This window comes from Ambystoma mexicanum, chromosome 6q (assembly GCF_040938575.1).
Source record: "Ambystoma mexicanum isolate Mex_15411 chromosome 6q, UKY_AmexF1_1, whole genome shotgun sequence".
Lineage (NCBI taxonomy): Eukaryota > Metazoa > Chordata > Amphibia > Caudata > Ambystomatidae > Ambystoma > Ambystoma mexicanum.
Window position 1 is genome coordinate 464,716,218 of NC_090937.1, and position 21,434 is coordinate 464,737,651.

At 43.0% G+C, this 21,434-nt stretch overlaps 1 protein-coding gene across 1 annotated transcript in view; it reads left to right on the forward strand.

The window, feature by feature from the left end:
• PPA2 (inorganic pyrophosphatase 2) overlaps positions 1–21,434 on the forward strand; it is a 1,510,578-nt gene that overhangs the window by 450,781 nt on the left and 1,038,363 nt on the right. The window contains exon 5 of the mRNA XM_069630955.1: positions 10,245–10,364. Within this exon, the coding sequence (XP_069487056.1) occupies positions 10,245–10,364 (120 nt within the window). The remainder of the gene's footprint in view (positions 1–10,244; positions 10,365–21,434) is intronic.

The window sequence follows — 21,434 nt, forward strand, 5'->3', positions numbered from 1 at the left end:
AGAGTTAATACAGGTTACAAGCCTAATAGAAGTAAGTACTTGGATGCATTGTTTCTGAGAGTAGGGCCTTCCATCATGTGACTAACTCCTAGATTGTATTGTTTTCGAGGAACATGTATTTGGATCTTTTGGAATATATTTCGATGTATTTGTAAAAGGATTTTTCTTAAAATTAGCCCATGTGGGTGAGTGCAGGCCATTAATCAGCCTTTGATCTGCCAAATGGCCCATCCCGTGATCAGCAAGGCCTTTCCAACTTTGTAAACATGTTTTCAAAGTACTGTGAACTTAAGTTACTTTATGTCGTGGCACATACTCATACTACATAGCACAGTTTAGCAAAGGCCAACATTAGGGCCATACTATTTTCTATCCGGTACTTCCCATGTATATGTTTCCAATACATTAAATGCATTGGTTTATTCCTGATGTATTTGCAGTGTGCACATCTTCATTTACGATTGCATTATAGCAATTTCCCTTTCATATATTTATGGAAAATGACATTGCACTTGTAAATGTCATTGCTGTTGATAAAAGGAATAGTGTTTATGTTTAATATTTTGTTTAACATTTTGTCATGCATTTTGAATAAGATACATTGCAAGTTGAAAACCTTTCCAACTTTTAAATATTTATCTTAGAAGAAAGCTAGGATTCAGATACATTTTAATTTTCTTCATTTTAAACGTAGAATGCGGCGCTCTCTTTTAAACTACATGGAAATATTTCCCGGTGATGTAGAACAGAACGCCAGTCCTTTCTTCTATTTTGCACCACACTATTTATAGGGAATGGTGTTCTATATTGTCTAGAGAAAGCATTGCTCTGAGTTTCACACGGTCCATATTTCTTGTTCGCCAAGTTCAGAAAAGTACATTGGGCCTCATTATGAGTTTGGCAGTATTGCAATGGTAAATCTGCTAAACGGAATTAACTTTACCGCCACTTGGTCCCATAGATTTTGTTGGGGAGGAGCTAGCGCCTTGGCTTGCGCCTTCCTGCACCCCAAGCACTTTACAATTAGGCAAGACTTCTCTAAGCACTAGAGCACTGAGAAAGCTTTTTTCATGCACATATACACACAGGCGTGGCCAGACACAAATGAGGATAGTCCGTTTTTAAATATAAGGTGTAAATAACCATTAGCTGAATACATTTGTAAACATTTTGAATTGTAGTTAGTTTTTCTCAAAGCAGGGTAAAGAGCAGTAGGCTCTGTGCCAGAAGGAATGCAGCCTGTGCTAAAAATAGACTACAGGCATTGCCTGGTGTTCGCTAGCGCTGGCAGAGAGCATGAGGTAACTCAGCAGCTGTTTCCTGTCCATCAAAAACCCCAGGCAGGCTGGGGCTCATATACACAATGTAAAAGTATGGGAAAATAGCGTTTTAAGGGGAATTACCGGACCAGATAAAATATATATGAGTATATTGAGTGAAGTGTGCAGAGTATGGCGGGAAGGTGTGTTTATATAAATGTTTATAATATAGCAAAATGATGGTAAACAGGAGCTACAATGTATTCTTGCATAGTTAGAAATATGCTAAGTAGTTTATCCTAAATGGAAACACGGCCATGCAAGAAAGAAGACTGCAGCAGCCCTTGTAAGGGAAGAAGGACAGTTTTGGATGAGCCATGCCAGTATCCAGTAACCAAGTTGAATAGTATATAAGGCTCCTGCTGGGCATCAGTCTGAAGGATCTGGGAGCGGAAGAGGGACACAATGCCGTTCGGGGAGCAGAGTTCTTTGCCCCCCCCATCCTCATTTCTGTACAGATTAAATTTGGTATCCTTGCAAGATAAAGGCTCTTGGCCTTAATTCCCTAGAGGGGTGAACTTTAATCTTGTGTGAGCGTGATTAGGGGTACCCGTATAATTAAAAGCGACCCCTGTAAATTGGGCTCCCTTTCAATTTACAGTGGGATTACAAGTGGTGGTAGGTTCCCATTTTTAGAATCTGTATGACTCTGTGGGGCTTGTTCCCATTGTTTGGCACCCTGGTGGCAGATTTACCTCCAGAATTTTGCTTTACCTTACCACCAAACTTATAGCACTGCGGTACAATAATGCAGCAGTAACATTTCTGCATTTCTTTCTCTGATTCTACCAGTCTGTGTCTTCCTTTCAATTTTTCTCCTTCACAGCACCACCGGGAGAAGTTGACAATAATTCTGTGAGTCCGCTTAAAGGAATTTAACTATTGCCCAGTGACCTTTCAATGTCAATTAAAGTTAAGGCTAATACGAGATTAGGTATATAGCAAATAATGCTCAGTATCAGAAATGTGACCCTAGTTTAGCTAGAGCAAACAACCACCCTCTTCCCTGTTGATTGGAGTGTCATGGGAAAACAAATATACACTAAGACACACTAACAATGTTATCATAGCTCAATGTTGTAAGTAAAAAATGTCATTTGAATAAATATACATAATATGCAATAAACAAATGGCAATCAATACAACACAGCATAAATGTGTCACTAATTACAAAACTTACAACACTTTCCTTGGATATATATAGTGTTAACTCAGATATACATCAAATCCCTGTGTACTTTCAAGCCCCATTCATTAGAAGACAATGCAATATAAACTTGGATACAATTTGAAAATTCTAGTACTGTTAACTATAGTTGGCCTTGTTGTGGTTCATATGGCGTTGCCCTACATGTTTCAATCCCCAATGTAGGAGTCAGGATTTTCTTCAGGGGCTGACATTTAATAAGACTTTTAATAAACTTACATGCTGCCTAAAACAGAAAATGTAAATGTATGTATTAATAGAGGGGGAAGAAGGTGGAAGGCTCGTAAACATTCATTAATTGAACAAAAATAGGCAAGATCTAAATAAATAACGGTCTAGCCTCTATATGGCTGTTTATCTCTGAACTACTTTAATGTAAATCTGATATGGAATAAATCTGAGATTTTGTCACCAACAGCCACAATATGTTGAATGATGAGGAAGGACCAGTCAAAAATATAAATGGACTTAAGAATCACCAGTGTGGAGACTGGAAGTGGTGAATGCTTAATAGTATGACGCAGTAACTTTTAACTGAGTGCTCATACTTACCTGCTGATTTGTTTTGTGCGACCCTATGATATGCTGTCTTACTGGAGCGGGTATCGCAAAGTGTCCTTTTTGGTTGTTCTGACCCCACAAAGTGGTCAGGAAACCATCACCGATCTACAAATGAATTAGAGGACTGTGAGAAGAATAGATGCACAAGCGGTGATACAAGGGGCTTGCCAGTCACCCTGGCGCAAGAACCAAAGTGTTCATAGAGTGTAATTTAACATTGCTTACCAGTTATGTCAAAATATAGTTCCCAGTATGGCTTCGGTGTGTAGTGAATACACTATGCTGCCCGCGCACCTGGCAGTAACCTCTGCGTTGTGTGATTGGAAGAATTGAGCCGGGGGGCTAAAATGTTGCTACATAATGATTTTGTCTTCTGCAGCCACCATGTTGAAGCAAGCAGAAAATATATATTATACTCAGGGCTACACTCAACAGGAATTCTTTCTAGTTGCTGGAAAGTGGTGGTTGTTTTTAGAAAGGATGGTCGCCCCCTGTGTACGTATGGTATGTTCGAGTCAAGGCCACCAATCATTAGGATTCCCTAAAAACCTTCCTATCTGTATGGGAGACATGGGTCACGGTGAAACAGCCTAGATCATATTTGCCAGTCTTGATACATTCTCTAACCATACATCGCTTAATTTGTGCATTAATTGCATTTACATTGCGGCAACATATTTTGATAACTTAGGCATTTTTAACCCAATTGGCTGCTCATATCCCACCCAGAACAAAGCCACCATGATGTATATTTATAGAGAGGTCCCTACATACATAGTTAGATAAATGACATACAGAGGCAAGTCAACACTGAATCACCACCCTTGCTGCTCTTCTGATCAGGGTCATGTTTCTGCACAGCACTTTTCCACATAACATGACCTTGCCTATCTTATTTACCCTCTGGCCCACTCCCCTTCCTGCTGAAGTTGTCTTCCTGTCACCAGGGCCCTCTCTGCCTTCTCTACCCCATACCTGCTGTGCTGCCCCACCCACTTTAGTTTATTTTCTCCTAGTTCCCATGCAAACCACTCTTCCAGCTTGCATTGTGGACATCTTCTCATGCATTGTGAGTGTAGGATGAGTGTCCTTTCACTGGGACACCCCATTTACTTCATTCCCTTGTTTTTCTACCTTGCAGGGGAAATCCCTGTAACCCCTGTTTGTTTTTTTCTTTTTGGGGTGCGAAAACGCAGTCCGTGAAACCACGGTTGTGAAATAAGGATCATCTCCCAACATATGTAGGACACCATATATAGTCTGATATGTCATATAATGGCAATCTACCCTAACTCTGAATCGACTCCCTCAAACTTAATTTCAAGCAGAACAAAAATACATCATTATAAATAGCCTCCAGTGTTACATATAACCTACATATTCTTGGTAATTCTTGCAATTACTTATTGCATTTTTTATCGTTGACATCTTGCCAAAACCCTCCCAGTCGTTTTTCCATGGACGTAGAAATGGAGCGATTATTGAGCCACATTTTCATTGAAGTTTGATTCTTGAGCTGAGGTTCTACATTTAAAGCTTGAATCTTGCCCAGCGAATTATTTTAAACCCAACTCCATCTAGTGTGTTGGAAAAGTCTAAACAGGAAGCAGGAAAGAAGACTATGTTCCAGCCACCAAACAACTTTTGATTCTCAATTAAGACCGGAGTGTTTCTCGCAGTTGGAAGGTAAAGCTGTGAATAAGCATGTTTTGTTTTTTCTTCCCTTTGCGATCTCTGAATCTGGGAAACCAGTGCTCTCTGTAAATATTCTAATACATCGGTCTGATCATTAAGAGCCAACAAAGAGTTTTTAAATAATGTGACAAGACACTCCCTCAGGTCAATGAGCCCCCCCCTTCTGTCAATTCAGAAATCCTTTCTATCTTCAGGTTGTTTCGTCGATTACTATTTTCCAATTGTTCAGTGTACTGGTTCAGCTCATCAATCTGTTTATCCACATCCATCTAACTGCCATAAATGTTCTATTTGTTGGTCTCTAAAAGGTCTAGCTTCCTTTTCCCTTGTGACACACTGTATGTCCATGAGATAACTACCAATCATATCCAGAGACGTACGCTTCTCATTAAGTATTTCCTGATGTTTCTCATGATATGCCTGTGGCACATATTGAATCGTTCAACCGCTGTAAGGTGTCCCGAGCAGATGTTGCAGTCGGACGCTGGGATTACCCTCTATGTGGGGTTAATTCTGTTGTCTGGAGAGTATTGGATGCCATATCTGAAAGAATCGGAAAGGTTTGCCAAAACCTCAAAAGATTTAGTATCCTTTGATGTAACCAGGATATACCATTCTGTGCTGTTATTGGAGCCTTAATGGTCTGAGCTGATACCACACCAGATGACTGTAGATGAAGTTCTACTTTAGAGTGCAGAGGGCACTTTGGGTTTTGGTTATATTCTCTAGATCTGACCTGAGTGTGATTCATCTGTTGTGATTCTCCTCTACAAACCTCCTCCCCCCTGTGTTTGTACCCCAGATCCACCAGTATATTAATAATACACCTGTTGAGCAGTCCTTTGAGCATGTCAGAGAGGTGAGATGTAAGCAGAAGGGGCACCAACTAGGAATTCCTAAATCAATCCCATTAATGTTATTTTGATCTGAGTGCGCCGCCGAGAAAATATTATATATGCGTGCACTAAGATCTTGCTTCACAGGATTTTCACTCTTCACAGATTCCCTCTATTATTTCTGTGTGGCTGCAGCTGGACCCAAACTCGGTTCTTGTGTAGCAAGCAGAGGCATACCTAAACCCATGTCACATAGCATATTCTGAGCCTCCACCTTAGCCTGGGCCTGGGACTGAGACTGAGTCTTGATCTGGGTTCCTTTAGGACTGTAAAACTAGGGTCCTTTGTACCCCTTTTCCTGTTTCAATTACATGTGTGTTGTTATCTTTATTATTTTGCTTATATAACTCTACAAACACCAGATCTCAACAAGGAAGTTTAGTCACCACAGGGAGTCTTGCATTACCATGGACTGCTTTCCCCCGTTTCCCATGCTTCGATAGAGCTGGGGCTGAACATTCTCTCAAAAGTTCCCCCGTCAGTCATCTGTGGCTCCGGTCCCCTTTCTGTAGCCAACCGAGTAAACATCTGTTGTGAGGCTGTAATCCTAAGAGCTAGAGCAGTCCACATGCCACCAGATTGGACAACCAAACCTCGCATATTCAGCACATTCACTGCACCATGCTGCCTCGTACGCTACAGATCCACCAAGTTAGGCTCTGCTAGTCACAGTGGCCCAGGCTGCACTGGCAGCCAGGGTGGCACAGCTAATGGAGACCTGGCGAGTAGCCCTCACAGTCCACCATTACCCAGCACCAACACATTCAGGCTCAGATGACGTGGTAGGTGTTTTAGTTACCTGTGCTCCTCTAGCTCTATATAGCTCTTTTAAGTGAGCCACAGTGTGCCGTTACCTCATCAGTCGAACATTAATACTGAATTAGAAAAAAAGGCGTATTTGACAAGTCCAGTAGCCGGATCAAGAGCATTATAGGAAGAAAGATAGAGATCAGTGGAAGATGGAGCCTGGAGTACTACTCAAGTGCAATCTTAGTTTCCCAGACACACTTTACATTTAAGTATACAGAGACTCAATTGGTCACCTTGATCAGAAAACAGTAGTTTACAGAGACATGCTTGGAAGCATGAAGGCTATAAGTGAAACATCTGTAAATGCAATCATGCATGCCATCAATTCTCATCCTGCCAATTTTATTTGCCGAATTCATTACAGTGAAACTCTGTCCTAAGACGGCATGTTGCAGAGAACAAGATGACCAAAGAACAAGGTTATCACTGAGAAACCCAGATTATTATACACATCTTTAGGAAAGGAAGTATCCTCAAAACCGCTTCAGGTGCAGTTTACATATGGCATCTCGGAGGAAACATGTAGAACTTTTTAACAGATTATTATTCTTTGTTGACAAAACAAGCCAGGGAATGATGAAAGCAACATCACTGGCTTATGCAAACTTAAAAAATCAATAAGATTTTGCATACTTCTTTAAATGTTCAGGTTGCTAAACTTGTCAGGACGACACATTTGGAAGTCTCCGTAGCGTTACTGATATCTTGACAAATTGTCCCCTACAGGCAGTTGGTAGTGGGGAGCTTTGTTGGACAATTGACTGTGGATGCTGGTAAATGAGTTCAAATAGTATGAACAAGGCCGAAGATTTGGTAAATACATATCCAACAGCTTGATGCACTGTTCTGGACTAAATTCATTGCTAGCAACTCATGGAGTTTGCACCTTAATGTCTCTCTGTGATTGGCCATATTTACTGTCAGCAATGTAGTAAGTAGAGTGAGGCAGCATTTTTGGCTTATACATAATAATGAATATTTAGTGGTTCGATATGTTTTAGAAAACTTGGCAAAGTAAAGCTCAACCTCTTTAGTCCATGGGTTCAATCAAGATTTTGGAGCTACCTTAATATAGTAGTCAAGGGCTGAGCTGAAAAAAGACAGAGATCCAATTACAAGCTAACATGTCCATAGGATTGAAATATAAAATCAGGAAGAGGCAGATTAATTAGTATGTGAAGACCTTTTTCATGTTTCCAGCTATTATACAAAAGGTTTGCTTTATAGACAACTGTGCACACAATAGGCACAATGTATTTGATTGCTGACACGTTGACGACTTGTTGAGGGTGATGAATGATTTTGTCAGAGTTATCCCATTAGGCAATAATATTGCTCATAGTTTAATTGACTTTGACATTTTAGAACAATTTCCTGTAATATAAATGAATTGTCAGATGTTTACGTGTTTTAATGGTGCCCTTTTTTAAGGGGCAGGATTAATAACTTTAATCATTCATGCAGAACACAAAATTGATATTCATCATCTTGATTTGCAAGTTTGAAGTTTGGTTGCAAAAGTAAGTGACTAATTAATTGAATGTTTGAAACCGGCTATTGATTGTTTCATGTACATGTACAAAGGCAATGCCAGGAAGTTGGATAGGTGTTTGTCTTTTTCTTAATGAAGCCTGTGGAAGGATGTGAAACGATGGTGACACCACCATGATGAGTCACATGACATGAGACCATAAACAGTTTATTACTAAATTGATGTACTATATATGAATATAATCTCTCACCGCTGCTTACATTGAAGGAGACACAAATGGAGGTGAGTTGAAGAGCAAATGCATCACTCTGTGTGTTTTTGAGATACATAATTTGCATGTTAGTCTATTTGCAATGTTCCATTGTTAAGTGGAATCTCAGATTCCAATCAATAGGAAGCTTACATGTGTGTACATGCAGGGATCGAAATTAAGATTGGATAAGCAGGAGTGAAAAGCAGGTCCTGGTTATCCAGCATTGAACAGTGACCAGGAGCTACCGCTTGGGAACAAGGAGATAGTACATAGGGTTTATGGTCATAAAACCGAAATTAGAAATCTCAAAAAAAAAAAATCACGAAAAAAAGGCCGAAATAAAAATATTGAATTTTTTGTTATGACGTTTTTTTTTTCGAAATGGGGGGGTTCCCCCTCAACCCCCCTTTTTTCTATTTTTTTTATTTTAACCCTTTTTTTTACTTACCTGACCCAAGAAATACATATATATAAAAAAATAATAAATTCGATACTTTTTTTTCGGCCTTTTTTTTCAAGATTTTTGTTTTTCGGGATTTTTTTTCGGCCTTTTGACCGACCACCAGTACATAGCCTTTCCACAAATCAAACTTCCACGTAAGATAAACACATCGTTTTGTCCATTATTTATGACTCACTCTGTGATGTGACCTAATGTTTATTTATAGATAGTTCCAAACACATAGAGTTAAGTTCACATAGGTGTGTTTGTTCTGCATCAGTTGGCCTGGGGAGCCAAACATAGCTCCTGGTTACTGTTGGTGTCAAGCTAACCAGGCTCTTCTACGCTACAAGCAAGAGCTACATAGCGCCCAGCTCCCTTCAATTTCAAATGCTGTAGATGTAATACAGGACAGTATGGGACAGGAATGCCATCTCAAGGTTTAGGTGATAACCACTAAGTCTTCCTGCTTGTCTTTTATTATAGTGTCACTAGGCATCCTTGATGACATCATAATAGGGCAGTGGTTGCCCATCTTTTATTATCTATGTATAGATGATGTACATCCTTAACTATGCCTCTACCCTGCTTGGCCACCACTAATTCATCTATTGCTTCATTGAGGCCTGAGTGGACCATTATATGAGGTTACAGTTGGAAGGCATCCTCTGATGCAAAGAACTTTGATTAATTTTGGTATTGGTATCTGAGGAAGACCTTCGTTCATGGTTCTCTGCCTACAGATTATATTGTGGCTGTGATAACTTGGAGGCACCTTTTGAAGACCTGAAAAGCAAAATGTTTAACAGGCAGAAAGTGTGTGCAACCAGTGTACTGGCCCTGAAGTCTTCAAACTACACGTTCACGCTTGGGAGGTTTGAGGCAACACTCATATTCATTCAATTCAACAAGACTAATTGAGAGAGCCCACCGAGGTTCTGGGTGAATTTGAGCTTTTTCATATTTTGGCAAGTACTTGGAGAATATTTCTTCACAATCTTAACACTGCTAACCTTTGTAGCGTAGCTACACCACCTTAATCTTTCATAGAAATGCATGCAGATGTTAAGAGAAACAAGATTACTGTCAACGACATGCTGTTGGGTCTTTGAACAGAAGACCTTCTCCATTTGGTGCCTTTAAGGCAATTTCATCCCCTCTGATCCATTAGAAGGAGCAGAATGTACATATTTGTTATATTTCATTGTGTATTGCGTTTGCAGCATTACTCTGAAGGTACACTTGTGGGTCATCACTGTACATAGAACATGTTTGAAATGTGTTTTTTCTGTTTTAAAGTCATGTGAAACATTGCCAGAGACGGAAAGCCAGATTTAATACAGAAGTTTAATATTGTACTGTCTAAGGTAATAGGCGATAATGCAAAGCCTATGCACAAATGCTAATCAAAATAAAACACACATATGAGCTGATGTTTGTTTTGAACCATTTTGATGCTGTGAGCTTGATTGCATAATTGTTGTCATTTGCATTCTTTCATCCAGATGTGAAATGGTCAAACAATACATGTATCGTAATCGTTCTCTTTTCTCTGTGTGCGTTTTTTAGATAGCAACAAAAGAGTCGCTTAATCCCATTAAGCAAGACACAAAGAAAGGGAAGCTTCGATATGTGGCCAATATCTTCCCACACAAGGGGTACATATGGAACTATGGGGCCTTCCCTCAGGTAATGTTTTGTCCGTAATGCTTCTATCTGGATTGTACTCTCTTAAATGTCTGATATCTCAAGAAGCTGGTCTGAGCAAAAAGTGGTGAGGAAGTAGTAAGGCAAGACTTATATGCTAATAGGTGTTGGTACTTTGGGAGATCTTTGCCAAGTTTACCAAAGAACTCATGCGTATATGGGCTTTCAGATTGGTGTAAAAATGCATTGGAATTCTGCTCTCTTTTTCCTACTATGTGGGGATTGTGATGAATCAGTAATGATTCTGCCGAGAAACCTGCCCTGGGAACCTTTTCATGTGGCCAGGGAAAGGTAGGCGCTTCCTGAACCTGACCTTGGGTGTGGTGTACTGTGGGAATATCTCATGGTTTGGGGAGGGACAGGCCAGGAAGACTGAGAAACCCCCCTGTTTAACTTTCCCTGTAATCCCACACATTTAATGGCTGTTTGCCAAACAACAGAAGTCAGAACGTCTAACTCTGCTGTTGAGGACTACAATTCCCATAATCCCCTAAGTATTGAGACGAGGAAGAGGGCTAAAGAATCATGCTGTAGTAGTAGTCAGGCAATTAAGCATGATAGCCTACACCTGAGGGAAGCTGAGAGGCTTAAAAGTCCCCCTCAGGTGCAGGCAGTAAGAAGGAGTTGGAATTGTGGCTGGAGTGTATGCAGTAGTAGCCAAAGCAGAAAGAAGAAGGCACAGTGTTGCCAATCCAGGTGGAAGTGGGAGACCTAAAAGGACACTGGCATTCTGATTCAGCAGATTAGTAGCAGAAGCAGAAAGAAGAAGGCACAGTGTTGCCAATCCAGTTTGAAGTGGGAGACCCAAAAGGACGCCGGCATTCTGATTCAGCAGATTTCACCTGCTTATCCTGTGAGAGTCCTGTTTACCAAATGCTGGTGTGCAGGGGCTGTGCAGCAGAAGGTGTGCAGGAAGGCTGCCTTTCATGTGAGCCTAATTGCAGAGATTGTGCAGCAAGAAGCATGTTGGTGACAAGCAGCTGTCATGAAGCTGTGGGTCTCATGAGCGAGAGGAGCTCCTTAATTGAGTGGCTTCAGCGAGGATGTGTGTGGGTCTCAAGTGAAGCCAGAAGTTGTACAAGTTGTGCAACACGTGGAGAAAGGAATACAGAACCCGGTGAGTCAAACCTGCCATTCGGATTCCTTGCGCGAGCACTGCCGGCAAAAGTATCCAGTTTAAGAATCATTTGCATAAGAATAGAAGCGAGATGAAGTTGTTAGTTGAGTCTTTACCAAAGGGAACACTTGAAATGTAGCACTCGCGTTAGATCAATATTTTCTCTTTCACCCACGTGAAGGGCAAATGCTACGGAAAGCAATTTTTAAACCTTTAAACTTTGTAAAACGTATGAAGAAGTGGTTGTGTGTGCCTAATTACGATTCTCTGAGGCAAAGTAACCTATGAAACTTTATTAACACAGACAACAATTGCTTGTAAAGAGAAGTCAAGTGGTGAAACCTTGTTATTTGAAGTTGGAGAGAGCAAGCATTGCCCAAGCAAAGGCTGAACTAGGTATTCCCCCTATTGAGACTGAAACCATCCTTTGCCAAAGCCAGAGAAGAGTTTAAACAATACTATGAACCAACTAGAACTTCAACATTGCCTAAGATCCAAGAGAGTGGCATAAAGCTTCTGGGTAATTATTCTGGCTAACAGTAGACAGAGGGACAAAGGCAAGGTTGGGGAAGGGAAACTTGCTACTGATAAACATTCTGTGAAGGTGATACAACCTACATTGGCAAAGACCATAAGAGAAAGAGAGAAGTGTGTCCTAAAGGCAAGACTAGGTTGTTTCTGGTTGCAGACAGACAAGAGAGGCAAAGAGGCGTCCCTTTCGAAAAGGGAAAAGGGATATTCAGAGGAAGAGTGCCTTGCCTAATTGGAGGTGTTGACATACATGAAAGTGAATCTGGTCATAACCAAACTGTTTAAAGTCACAAAGTACTGAAGCTTTAGTGGTGTCACAGAGCAATCAATCTGTGCTGGTGTGTTTGGTTGTCAGCAGATGCGAGACTTCAGTAGCACAAATGACGTGGAATGCGATGAGGCGAAAGGAATAGGTCCTCATGGTAACTTTTGTAGAAATAGAAATTAAGTGGAAGTAGAAGTGCTGTGAAGCCACCCTGACAAAGATACCTACTGTGACTCCTAATCTTGTAAAAAGAGACAAAACTGTTAACCAAGAAGTGTGTTTCACCAACATTTACAGAAGTGGTATTTTTTTTGAATTGTGATCATTCTTCTTGGACAGCTGGAAGTTGTGGCAAAGCATCGTAGCTGGGAATAACATTGATGCTATTTTAGTGAAGTGGAAAATCTTAACACCAAGAGGAGAAGCTTTTCTGTTATTGGAACTTTGGTTAACAAAACCTTACTTGGACATTGAATACATCAAGAACTGAATTGAGACTGTATTACATACATGGATTTCCTTGTTTCTTTTTGTTGAACATTGGAGCTGAGTTTTCCTTGAATCCTGGGGAAGGGGAGTTCATCCAGGTTATTAAGAGGTTATTAAAAGAGACACTGAATATCATTGTCGATGTTATTTGAATTGCCATATATTTTCTTTATGCATTTGATGTTTAAGTGTGAGGGCCAGATGTTCTGTGCTAAGTGTTTCTGTTTAGTTTTGATATGCAGGGAAATCCTCCTCAGAGTAGGGATAGTGAGGCATTTGGTAACATTTATAAAAAAAATAGTTTTAACAATTTTATTTGAAGTCGGTTGCGTCTGTGGAGACAATGCATCAATACAAAGCATCAAAGCATACAAAACATCATAACTCAAGGGTTGCTTATGGCTGAGTGTTCCTTATCCGGCCCTCCCTCTCTGCCCAGTTTTTCATCTTCATCACTCGCCAATTGGTTCAAACCTTCTCCTGGCCCCACGGTTCGGGATCATTTGCATCCAGTCCGGTAATGTCCATAGGTCAAATCAAACAGTCTGCGGCAAGTATGTGCAGGGAAATTCTGGTCGTACTGTATGATCGGGGACCAAATATCAGTAAACCTGTGCAGGAGGCCCGCTTTGGCTGCCGTGACATTTTCTGCCACAAAAATGTCCCAGTTTGATCCACCATAGAGTAAGTGAGGGGCCCTCTGCAGTTTTCCAGGGGCAGGCAATCGCGATCCTCCCTGCTAATAATAGTTGCGTGAGGAGTTTGTCGGTTTTCCCTGTTCTTGGGTATGATCCTGGCGCTGGAGCACCTAGCAGAATTACTTCCGGCTCACTGTGAATTGTCACTTGAGTGATGCTTTCTATGGCAGAGATGCAGTGGTTCCAGAAGGTTTGCACCACGGGGCAGGTCCACCACATGTGAAATTACGATCTGAGCTGTCCGCATTTGCACCAGCAATAACGTATGAAAGAGTTTTGGAACTGATGCATACGTACTGGAGAGTAATACCAGCGAAGTAGCAGTTTATAGGCACATTTTCGATTTGTAATACAAAATGAGGAGGAATGGGTTCTGTACCATGTATCCCCCCCAGGTTTGGTCCTCGAGTGGGTGCCATAGATCCGATTCCCAATGTGCCATATGTGGAGGCCTAAAGGAGAGCACCTCCTTTTGTTGCAGTTTGTAGAGGCTGGTTATCCTTCCTTTCGCTGGAGTCCCCTGTTGAGTCAGTTTGAGGGGGCTGAGATTTTGTGTGGCTCCCTGTCGAACTAGGGGGTGAGTACACCAATGCCGAAGTTGAGAGTAAGAGAATCTGTCAGTTTAAGCCAATTGAAAGGTCGATTTACAGTTTACAAAGGTGCAGGGTTGGCCATTCTCAAAGAGTTGCCCCAGAAACTCTAGGCCACCCCTGGTGCAGTTTTTAAAATTTGAGGGGTGAGATCTTGGGGAAGAGGCTGGATTGTGGAAAATCTGGGTGTTTGGGCGCATGCCCCATGGGACCCCCTTGTGTTTTAACGCCCAATCCCATATATTGAGGGTGTTTTTGGTGGAAGCAAGGATCCTTGACCAGGTCCTTCGCAATGGGGACAGAACATATGGGAGAAGGCGGAGAGGGAGCTTGAGTCAGGACTGCTCTAATTCCACCTATTTCGGGGGCCCCGTGGACATGCACCAAGACCGGAAGCCCGCCAACTGTGACGCTACTTGGTGTTTGCGCAGATTTGGGACCCCCAGGCACCCTAAACGGGGATTGACCATCATTACTCTTTGAGATATTCTTGCTTTCTTTCCTCGCCATATAAATCGGAGCATTTTCCTCTGTAACTGCAGGAGGGCGGGTAATGGGATTGTAGTGGGCATGGAGGAACAAAGGTTAAGGAACCGAGGGAGAAGTTTACTTTTACAGGCCGTGATTCGCCCTATCAGTGATATCTCCGGTGAGGACCACCGTTCGAGATCCTTCTCTAATTCTTTAAAGGGGATGGGAGGTTCATCGAGAATACGTGCTTTGGACGGGCTGGGATCTGGACCCCCAAGTAAGCTATCGATTTCTCATTCCAATGAATGGGGCATAGGGGCTTAAGGACCTCCAGTTCCATGGTCCCCAGGCCCACTCCCAGCACCGCAGACTTCTCAAAGTTAATGGAGAACCAAGCTGCTTCTTCAAACCTGTGCCCTTCTTGGAGGGAAGACACTAATGAGGAACGGATGTTCGTTATGGATAGCAAAACAACGTCCGCATAAAGCGAGATTTTATGTTGGGAGGCACCAACTGGCAAACCTTTGATATTGGGGTCCATACGTACCCACTGGGCAAAGGGTTCCATTACCAGGGCAAACAGGAGAGGGTATAGGGGGCATCCCTGTCTCGTTCCACAGGTCAGGGTAATGGGTTCTGACAGATTCTGGATCACTCATAGCAGGGTTTTGGGGGACTGGTTGTTGGCCGAGACCATTTTACGAAAGCTTGGGCCGAAATGGAAGTCCTCTAAAGTGAGCTGTACGAAAGACCAGTCCGCTTTATCAAAGGCCTTGCATGCATCCAAAGCCAACAAAGCCAATTTGTTTGAATCTTAGGCTGCTATGTCCACTAAGTTTAGGGCTCTACGAATATTATCCCAAGTTGATCTATTAGTTATAAACCCTGTTTGGTCAGCATTGATTTGTTTTGGGAGGATGGCTGCTAGGAAGTTTGCCAGAATTGATGCCAGTAGATATTGGCATCAATATTTAATAGGGAGATGGGTCTGTATGAGTTGTTATCTCTGGGGTCTTTACCGGGTTTAAGGAGGAGGATAGTTACAGATTCCTGCATAGAGTGGGTAATGGAGCCCGACGGGCCAAAAGAGTTAAACAGGGCCGTCAGTGGGGCTATCAACTTGGGGCAAAACACCTATGTCTGGACCCGGGGCTCTGGGTTTCAAAGATTTGATGGCTGCCTCTACCTCCTCACCTGTAATTGGGGCATCCAGTCCCCCTCTGTCGGTCTCATTGAGATGTGGAAGGGAGGCACCCCGCAGGTAGCTGACTTGTTCTGCTTTATCCCAGCAAACTGCTGACATTGTCTCAGAAAGGTGGGCCATTTATTATCGTATGAGATCAGCCTTCCAGAAATGCTGGGCGTCTTTCTCCGATGAACCCCCTGCCCATCCCTGCGTGCAGATGATAATGGCTGGCGACCGTTTGGGGGTGTCCAGTCTGTACACTGTAGTACAAGCACACACACCCACGACTAACCTGGTCAAAGATAAATGGGAACAGGATCTTCAAATCCCTATAGACAACAAGACCTGGGACAGGTACTGTTCCCTTACCAAGAGAGTCTCCCTCAACGCTGGATTACGGCTAATACAGTTTAAAATTATAAACAGATTACACTACACCCCGGCCAAAATAGCCAAGTTTGCCCCAGATAGTCCAGGTAACTGTCCCAAATGCAAGGCAGATTGGGCCGGTTCGTTCCACATGTACTGGAGTTGTCCGATGGTGGCTGGGGGAGGTGGCGGATATCCTTGAAGAAATTATACAAATTCCCCTGACATTAACCCCACAGAAATACTTATTCGGGGATATAGGCAAGTGCTCTGAAAAGATCAGAAGGCTGTTTAATGTTTTGTGCGCAGTTGCCAAAAAATGTATTCTACAACAATGGAAGAATGCTGCGCCACCTACTGTGAAGCAATTCCTTCGGGAACTGACATATGTAAATGAGGCTGAAGAACAGTTTGTCCTCACCCACCCAGTGGCGAGCAGACCTAAAGATATTTGGGGGCCCTTCAGAATGTTTTTGTGTGAAATGATCTCCGATGATGATGAAGCTATGTAAACTTACCACCTCGAGAAGATGTATGTTGTATATGCTGATTTTCTACTTTGTCAAGTGTATCTCTATCTGTAAGATGAAACTGTGAATGTGTTGTGTATCTTCTGGACCACTTATAAAACAAAGTGTTAAAAAAACAGAAAGGTGGGCCATTGCCAAGTGTAGTTTAACCTGTTCAGATTTTATTTTTGTAAAGTATTTTATTTGTATTTTATGCATACGTAAACAAACGTGTTACAAATGCTTCTTTCTCAGCGATGCAGTTCACATACTCATACGGTAATCGTACATTTTTGATAAAAAATAAACAGAACAAACAACATAATTTGTCTTCACTTGACGGTACAGCAGATTACTTATCTTTACTTGATACAGTGCATATGATCCGGGGTGCATTTTGAAACACATACTTCCCTCTATGGGGTTGGCACCTATGTCTGAATTGTGCTTTAAATAGCCGACCAATATGGCATGCAGTCCTTCACAGGGGTTTGTCATTCGAGGGGCGGAACATATCCCAGACCAGCGACTTCCAGAATTTATAAATGCCACTGGCATTTCCCACTGAGCTAGCAGTCGCACCACTCCACACCCATGTTTCCATTTCTGCCCAGTGCTCAAATTCCCTATGCCAGTGTGGATATTGTGGGCCCTTAGCCGATTTCCACGCCACCGTGATGCATCTCTTAGCCAGTATGCACGCCATGTCCGTGAATTTCATAACATGTTTGTATTTACTAACCCTAGGGTATGCTCCCAGCAAACATTCCTTCAGTTTCAGGCATATTGTGTTCTTCCTGCTCTTCTGCAGGCCTGTTCTATTTACGCCCAGAATCCCTGTACATGCACACATCCCCAGAACATATGTATTAAATCAGCTTTCGCATCACCACACCATGGGCATATCGGTTGTGTGCTATTGTTGAATTTCGCTACCTTGTGTGTAGATGCGGTAAAGGACATTTAGCTGAATTAGACTAAAGCAGGAGTTCCTGGGCACCTCCTGGGGGTACAGCAGTATACGTTCCCACTCCTTCTCTCTAATGCCCTCACCCAAATCCGCCTCCCAGCGTTCCTTCAGTATCGCACCTTTAGATCTGTCTGATAATGCATCGGGGTCAGCAAGGGATTTGCGACTGGTTCCTCCGGCCAATCCTCCCTTTTCCCTTTTACAACACTCCTCACCCTCCGTGACCATAAAAACTGCCCTTTGAGCAGTCCTTCCTGCTCAAGCAATGACCCAAACTCCCTGAACACACATTCCACGTACAGGTCACCACAGGTATAAACGCCCCAGCCTTCCCAGTGTCTAATCCTAACCAAATCCCCTCTATCCCTGAAGACGTCCGCTGCTATTGGAGTCTCAGGCGAGTATGGGCTCTCCAGTTTCAGCAATTTCAGGGTCCTATGCCATACTTCTCGTCCTAGTGTCACGAACATGGGCGTACTACCCAAACAACTCAGTGGTAACCATAAAATCTCTTTAAATTGTGCCGGAGCAACTAATCCCTACAGCAATATTGATTCCGGAGTAGTCTCATCTGAGAGCCACTTAACTACGTGGCTAAATTGTACTGCCAGATAGTACCTTTCCAGATATGGTAACTGCATCCTCCGCTCCACCCCCTCTGTGTGGGACAGGCATAGGGTTGCAAGCGCAAATCTATGACAGGCCGATCCCCATAGGAATTCCCTTAATAGTACTTCTAACACTCGATAGAAGTAGGCCGGAATGTAGCATTGGACATTATTAAACAAAAATAGAAAAAACTTGGCAGGATTATCATTGTGGGATGTATTGACCCTCTCTGCTATACTATGCAGCCTCACTCTGCTATCTATGGGGCGAGAAACAGCAAAATGGCGGCAAAACCCTTGTGAGCGCAAAAACCTCCAAAACCGCGTTTTTTCAACACACAAAAAGATGGCTGCACAACCTGCCACCCATGGTACATGTGTGGTGGAACAGAGCACACGCTGCAGAAAAAGTGCCAGTGGGTTCCATGACAAGTAAGCAAGGAGTACAGAGGGAGAAGCAGCGCTTTGCAAGTGAAATTCCAAAATTTGCCTGTAAATGACATTTACTTTGCTGCTGAAACTTCAAAATGCCTGTACATAACACATTCTAACACTCAAAATCTTGCTTGGCGCTAACATTCAGTTAATCTAATGAAGCACCGTGAATTTACAAAGTCCTGAAATGTTAAGAGCAAAACATTTTCTCAGCAAAACTGGATTGTCTGTGAATGACAATTCCTGTCAAAAATATGTGTGCAGCCACACTGTGCTACCTATGAGTGACAGCCCCTGTTAAATGGGCTCTCCTGATTAAAATTGCATAGTAAAAGTTTGCCACAAATTTACATTTTGCAAAAGTTTTACACGTGTGAATTGTCTTTAAATGATTTCCCACTTTGCCTTTGAGATTCCAATTGTTTTCTTTTGATTAAATCATTGCTTTTGATTGCTTGCATCTGTTCAAAGCGGCTCCCGTAGAAATGTATAATAATTTAAGCATTTTTGACCACATTTAATGTTCTTGCTCAGCCAGTTTCAAAGCTGTTCTGACAGTTGAAAAGTCAAATCTGTTTTTCTCTTGTGTTTCAGGGGGGGTGATATTCTGTTTGGTCTGTAATATTCCTGAGTAGCTGCTCTCTCCTCACATCTATTTAAATTGCTTATCGGCGGGTCGAGGGGTGTCGCAGGGGAAACCTCTAACCACAGTGCTCATCTGTTCCAAACCAATCCAAAAGTATTCTTTTCTTTGCTACATTCTTTTTCTGTTCATTACCTAATTCCCAGTGCATTCAAGATATTATTCATTGTCCTGGTCACCCCTTGGTGATTGTTGTTACCTATTAAAAAGATATTGTGTTTTAAATTCTGAATCCATAAATAAATATTTACCGTTACAAACTAGCCTGATTCCTGGTTCAGTGTGACCAGAGGGGTATTTTGAGAAGGGTGTTATATGAGTGGTATATCATTCAGAATATTGAACTTATAGACAAAAATAAATAAGGGTTTCCTTTGCGCACTACATGCTGGGCGAGACTTGGGTGTGTGCCTGATTGAAATCCCTTACAGCTTGGGGGCTCGTCCGGGATCCTGAATTTGAACTACCACTCGTGACAGTCTAACACAGCATACTAGCCGGCAGGGTACATACACCTTGTTGGGTTGGCGTACTGTGCTACACTGTACAAGCACCCCTCAAAAGAAATACTCAAAAGAATTGGGCATGTTTGCAAAAGTGAATTAACCCTGAGATAAGTCAGAAGGAATTAAAGCATTTCTCCATACATAGGAACCCTCAAGAGGCCTGCAAGGCGGCCTACAATCTGCAATGTGGGGAAGAGCAGGCCCCACAAGAATTTGTACAAGAGTTAAAGCGTGCCTTTGCGCAGACCACCAGGAGGGTGCGCACAGACATAGGGAGTTCATTAATACTTTTTCATGCACTCCCTAAATACATCATGACCAAGCTGCTGAGGGACTTTCATGAGAAGAGAACACTAGACTGGGTCATTTAACAGGCAACTCGCATTTATGAAGTGCAGAAACCGGTAGAAAATAAAAGTACAACTAAACCCCAAACCAACCAACACCCCTGCTGCTGCTAAGGTGGCGGAGGTGAAGGTTACCACCGTTTTAGATCTGGAGATGGGGGGGGCCTAAAAATATTCCTGTGCAAAATCCCCCTAACCAAAGACCCAGAAGGCCCTCGGGCCAATCCCAAACCGGTAGTCAGGGAGGTAACCCCACAAATGGGACCTCTAAGTCCCCTGACTATATCAGCCCCCGTTAAAAGGGCAGCAGACCCATCCTGGGCTATGTGTGGACTCCGCCAGCCGAAGGGCGGGGGTCCAACCAGGCAGCTGCCAGCCCAGGAAAATTCCCTCTTTCCCCAGGAGGGCAGTAATCCCCCAAATGCCGGGTTGAGTTTCTTTCCCCGGTACCCGCCAAACATCAACCCCCAAAACAACCCTTCTTCCTTTCCCCACTTTCCTGAGCCCAGACAGCCCAATCCGGGAGAGGGGCAGCCAAGGGTGGGGGGTACCAGAACTATCCCAACCAATGGTATTATGGGAAAAGGGACAGTTACCCTTCCCGTGATCAACCTAGGATTGACCAGAGACCCCCATACCAGCCATAGCGGGTGTCTCAACTGGAGCGCCAAGTCCAGAACTTGTCACAGGATCTCAGTCGCATGTTGAGGGCTCAGCAGAACCCTCAGATGAACATGGCGGCCCAGAACCCCTCAAATCAAGGGCCTGGCACTCCAGAGCAATGACGGGGAGAGAACCCCGACAACCCACCGGTTCCCAGGGAGGAGGCGGGGGGGTGAGGTTTTAAAGCCTTAGAGGAAGCTTCCTTCCCCACTTGTGAAAAGCCCCTGGAAACCCAGGAACCGGAACCAAAATCTCCTGCCCCCGAAAGTCTGCAACCTAAGGAACAGAGGGCGGGTAGGAGAAATAAAGGGCCTAAAAAGACCCATTTCGTGGAGGAGGTTAGAGTCTTCCAATTTGAAGAAGAGGGGGTCCTCAGAGGATTCTGGGAAAAGTATCTTCTCCTTCAGGGATGGAGGAACTCCTCCCAAAGAAAAGTGGGTACCAAGAGATCCTAATCCAGACTGGGTAGATATGGGGACTGAGTTAAAACCGCCCAACATTGAACCCCGGAATGACAAATCAGAAAATCATCTTGCCCAAACCAATTCTGGTGACTCCCTCCAAAAAGGGGGGAGGGGTCAGCCCAGAATCAGAACCATGGGAGCCCAAAACTCCCCCCATATCCAACTGCCACCTTTTTCTTACAGGGTCCCAA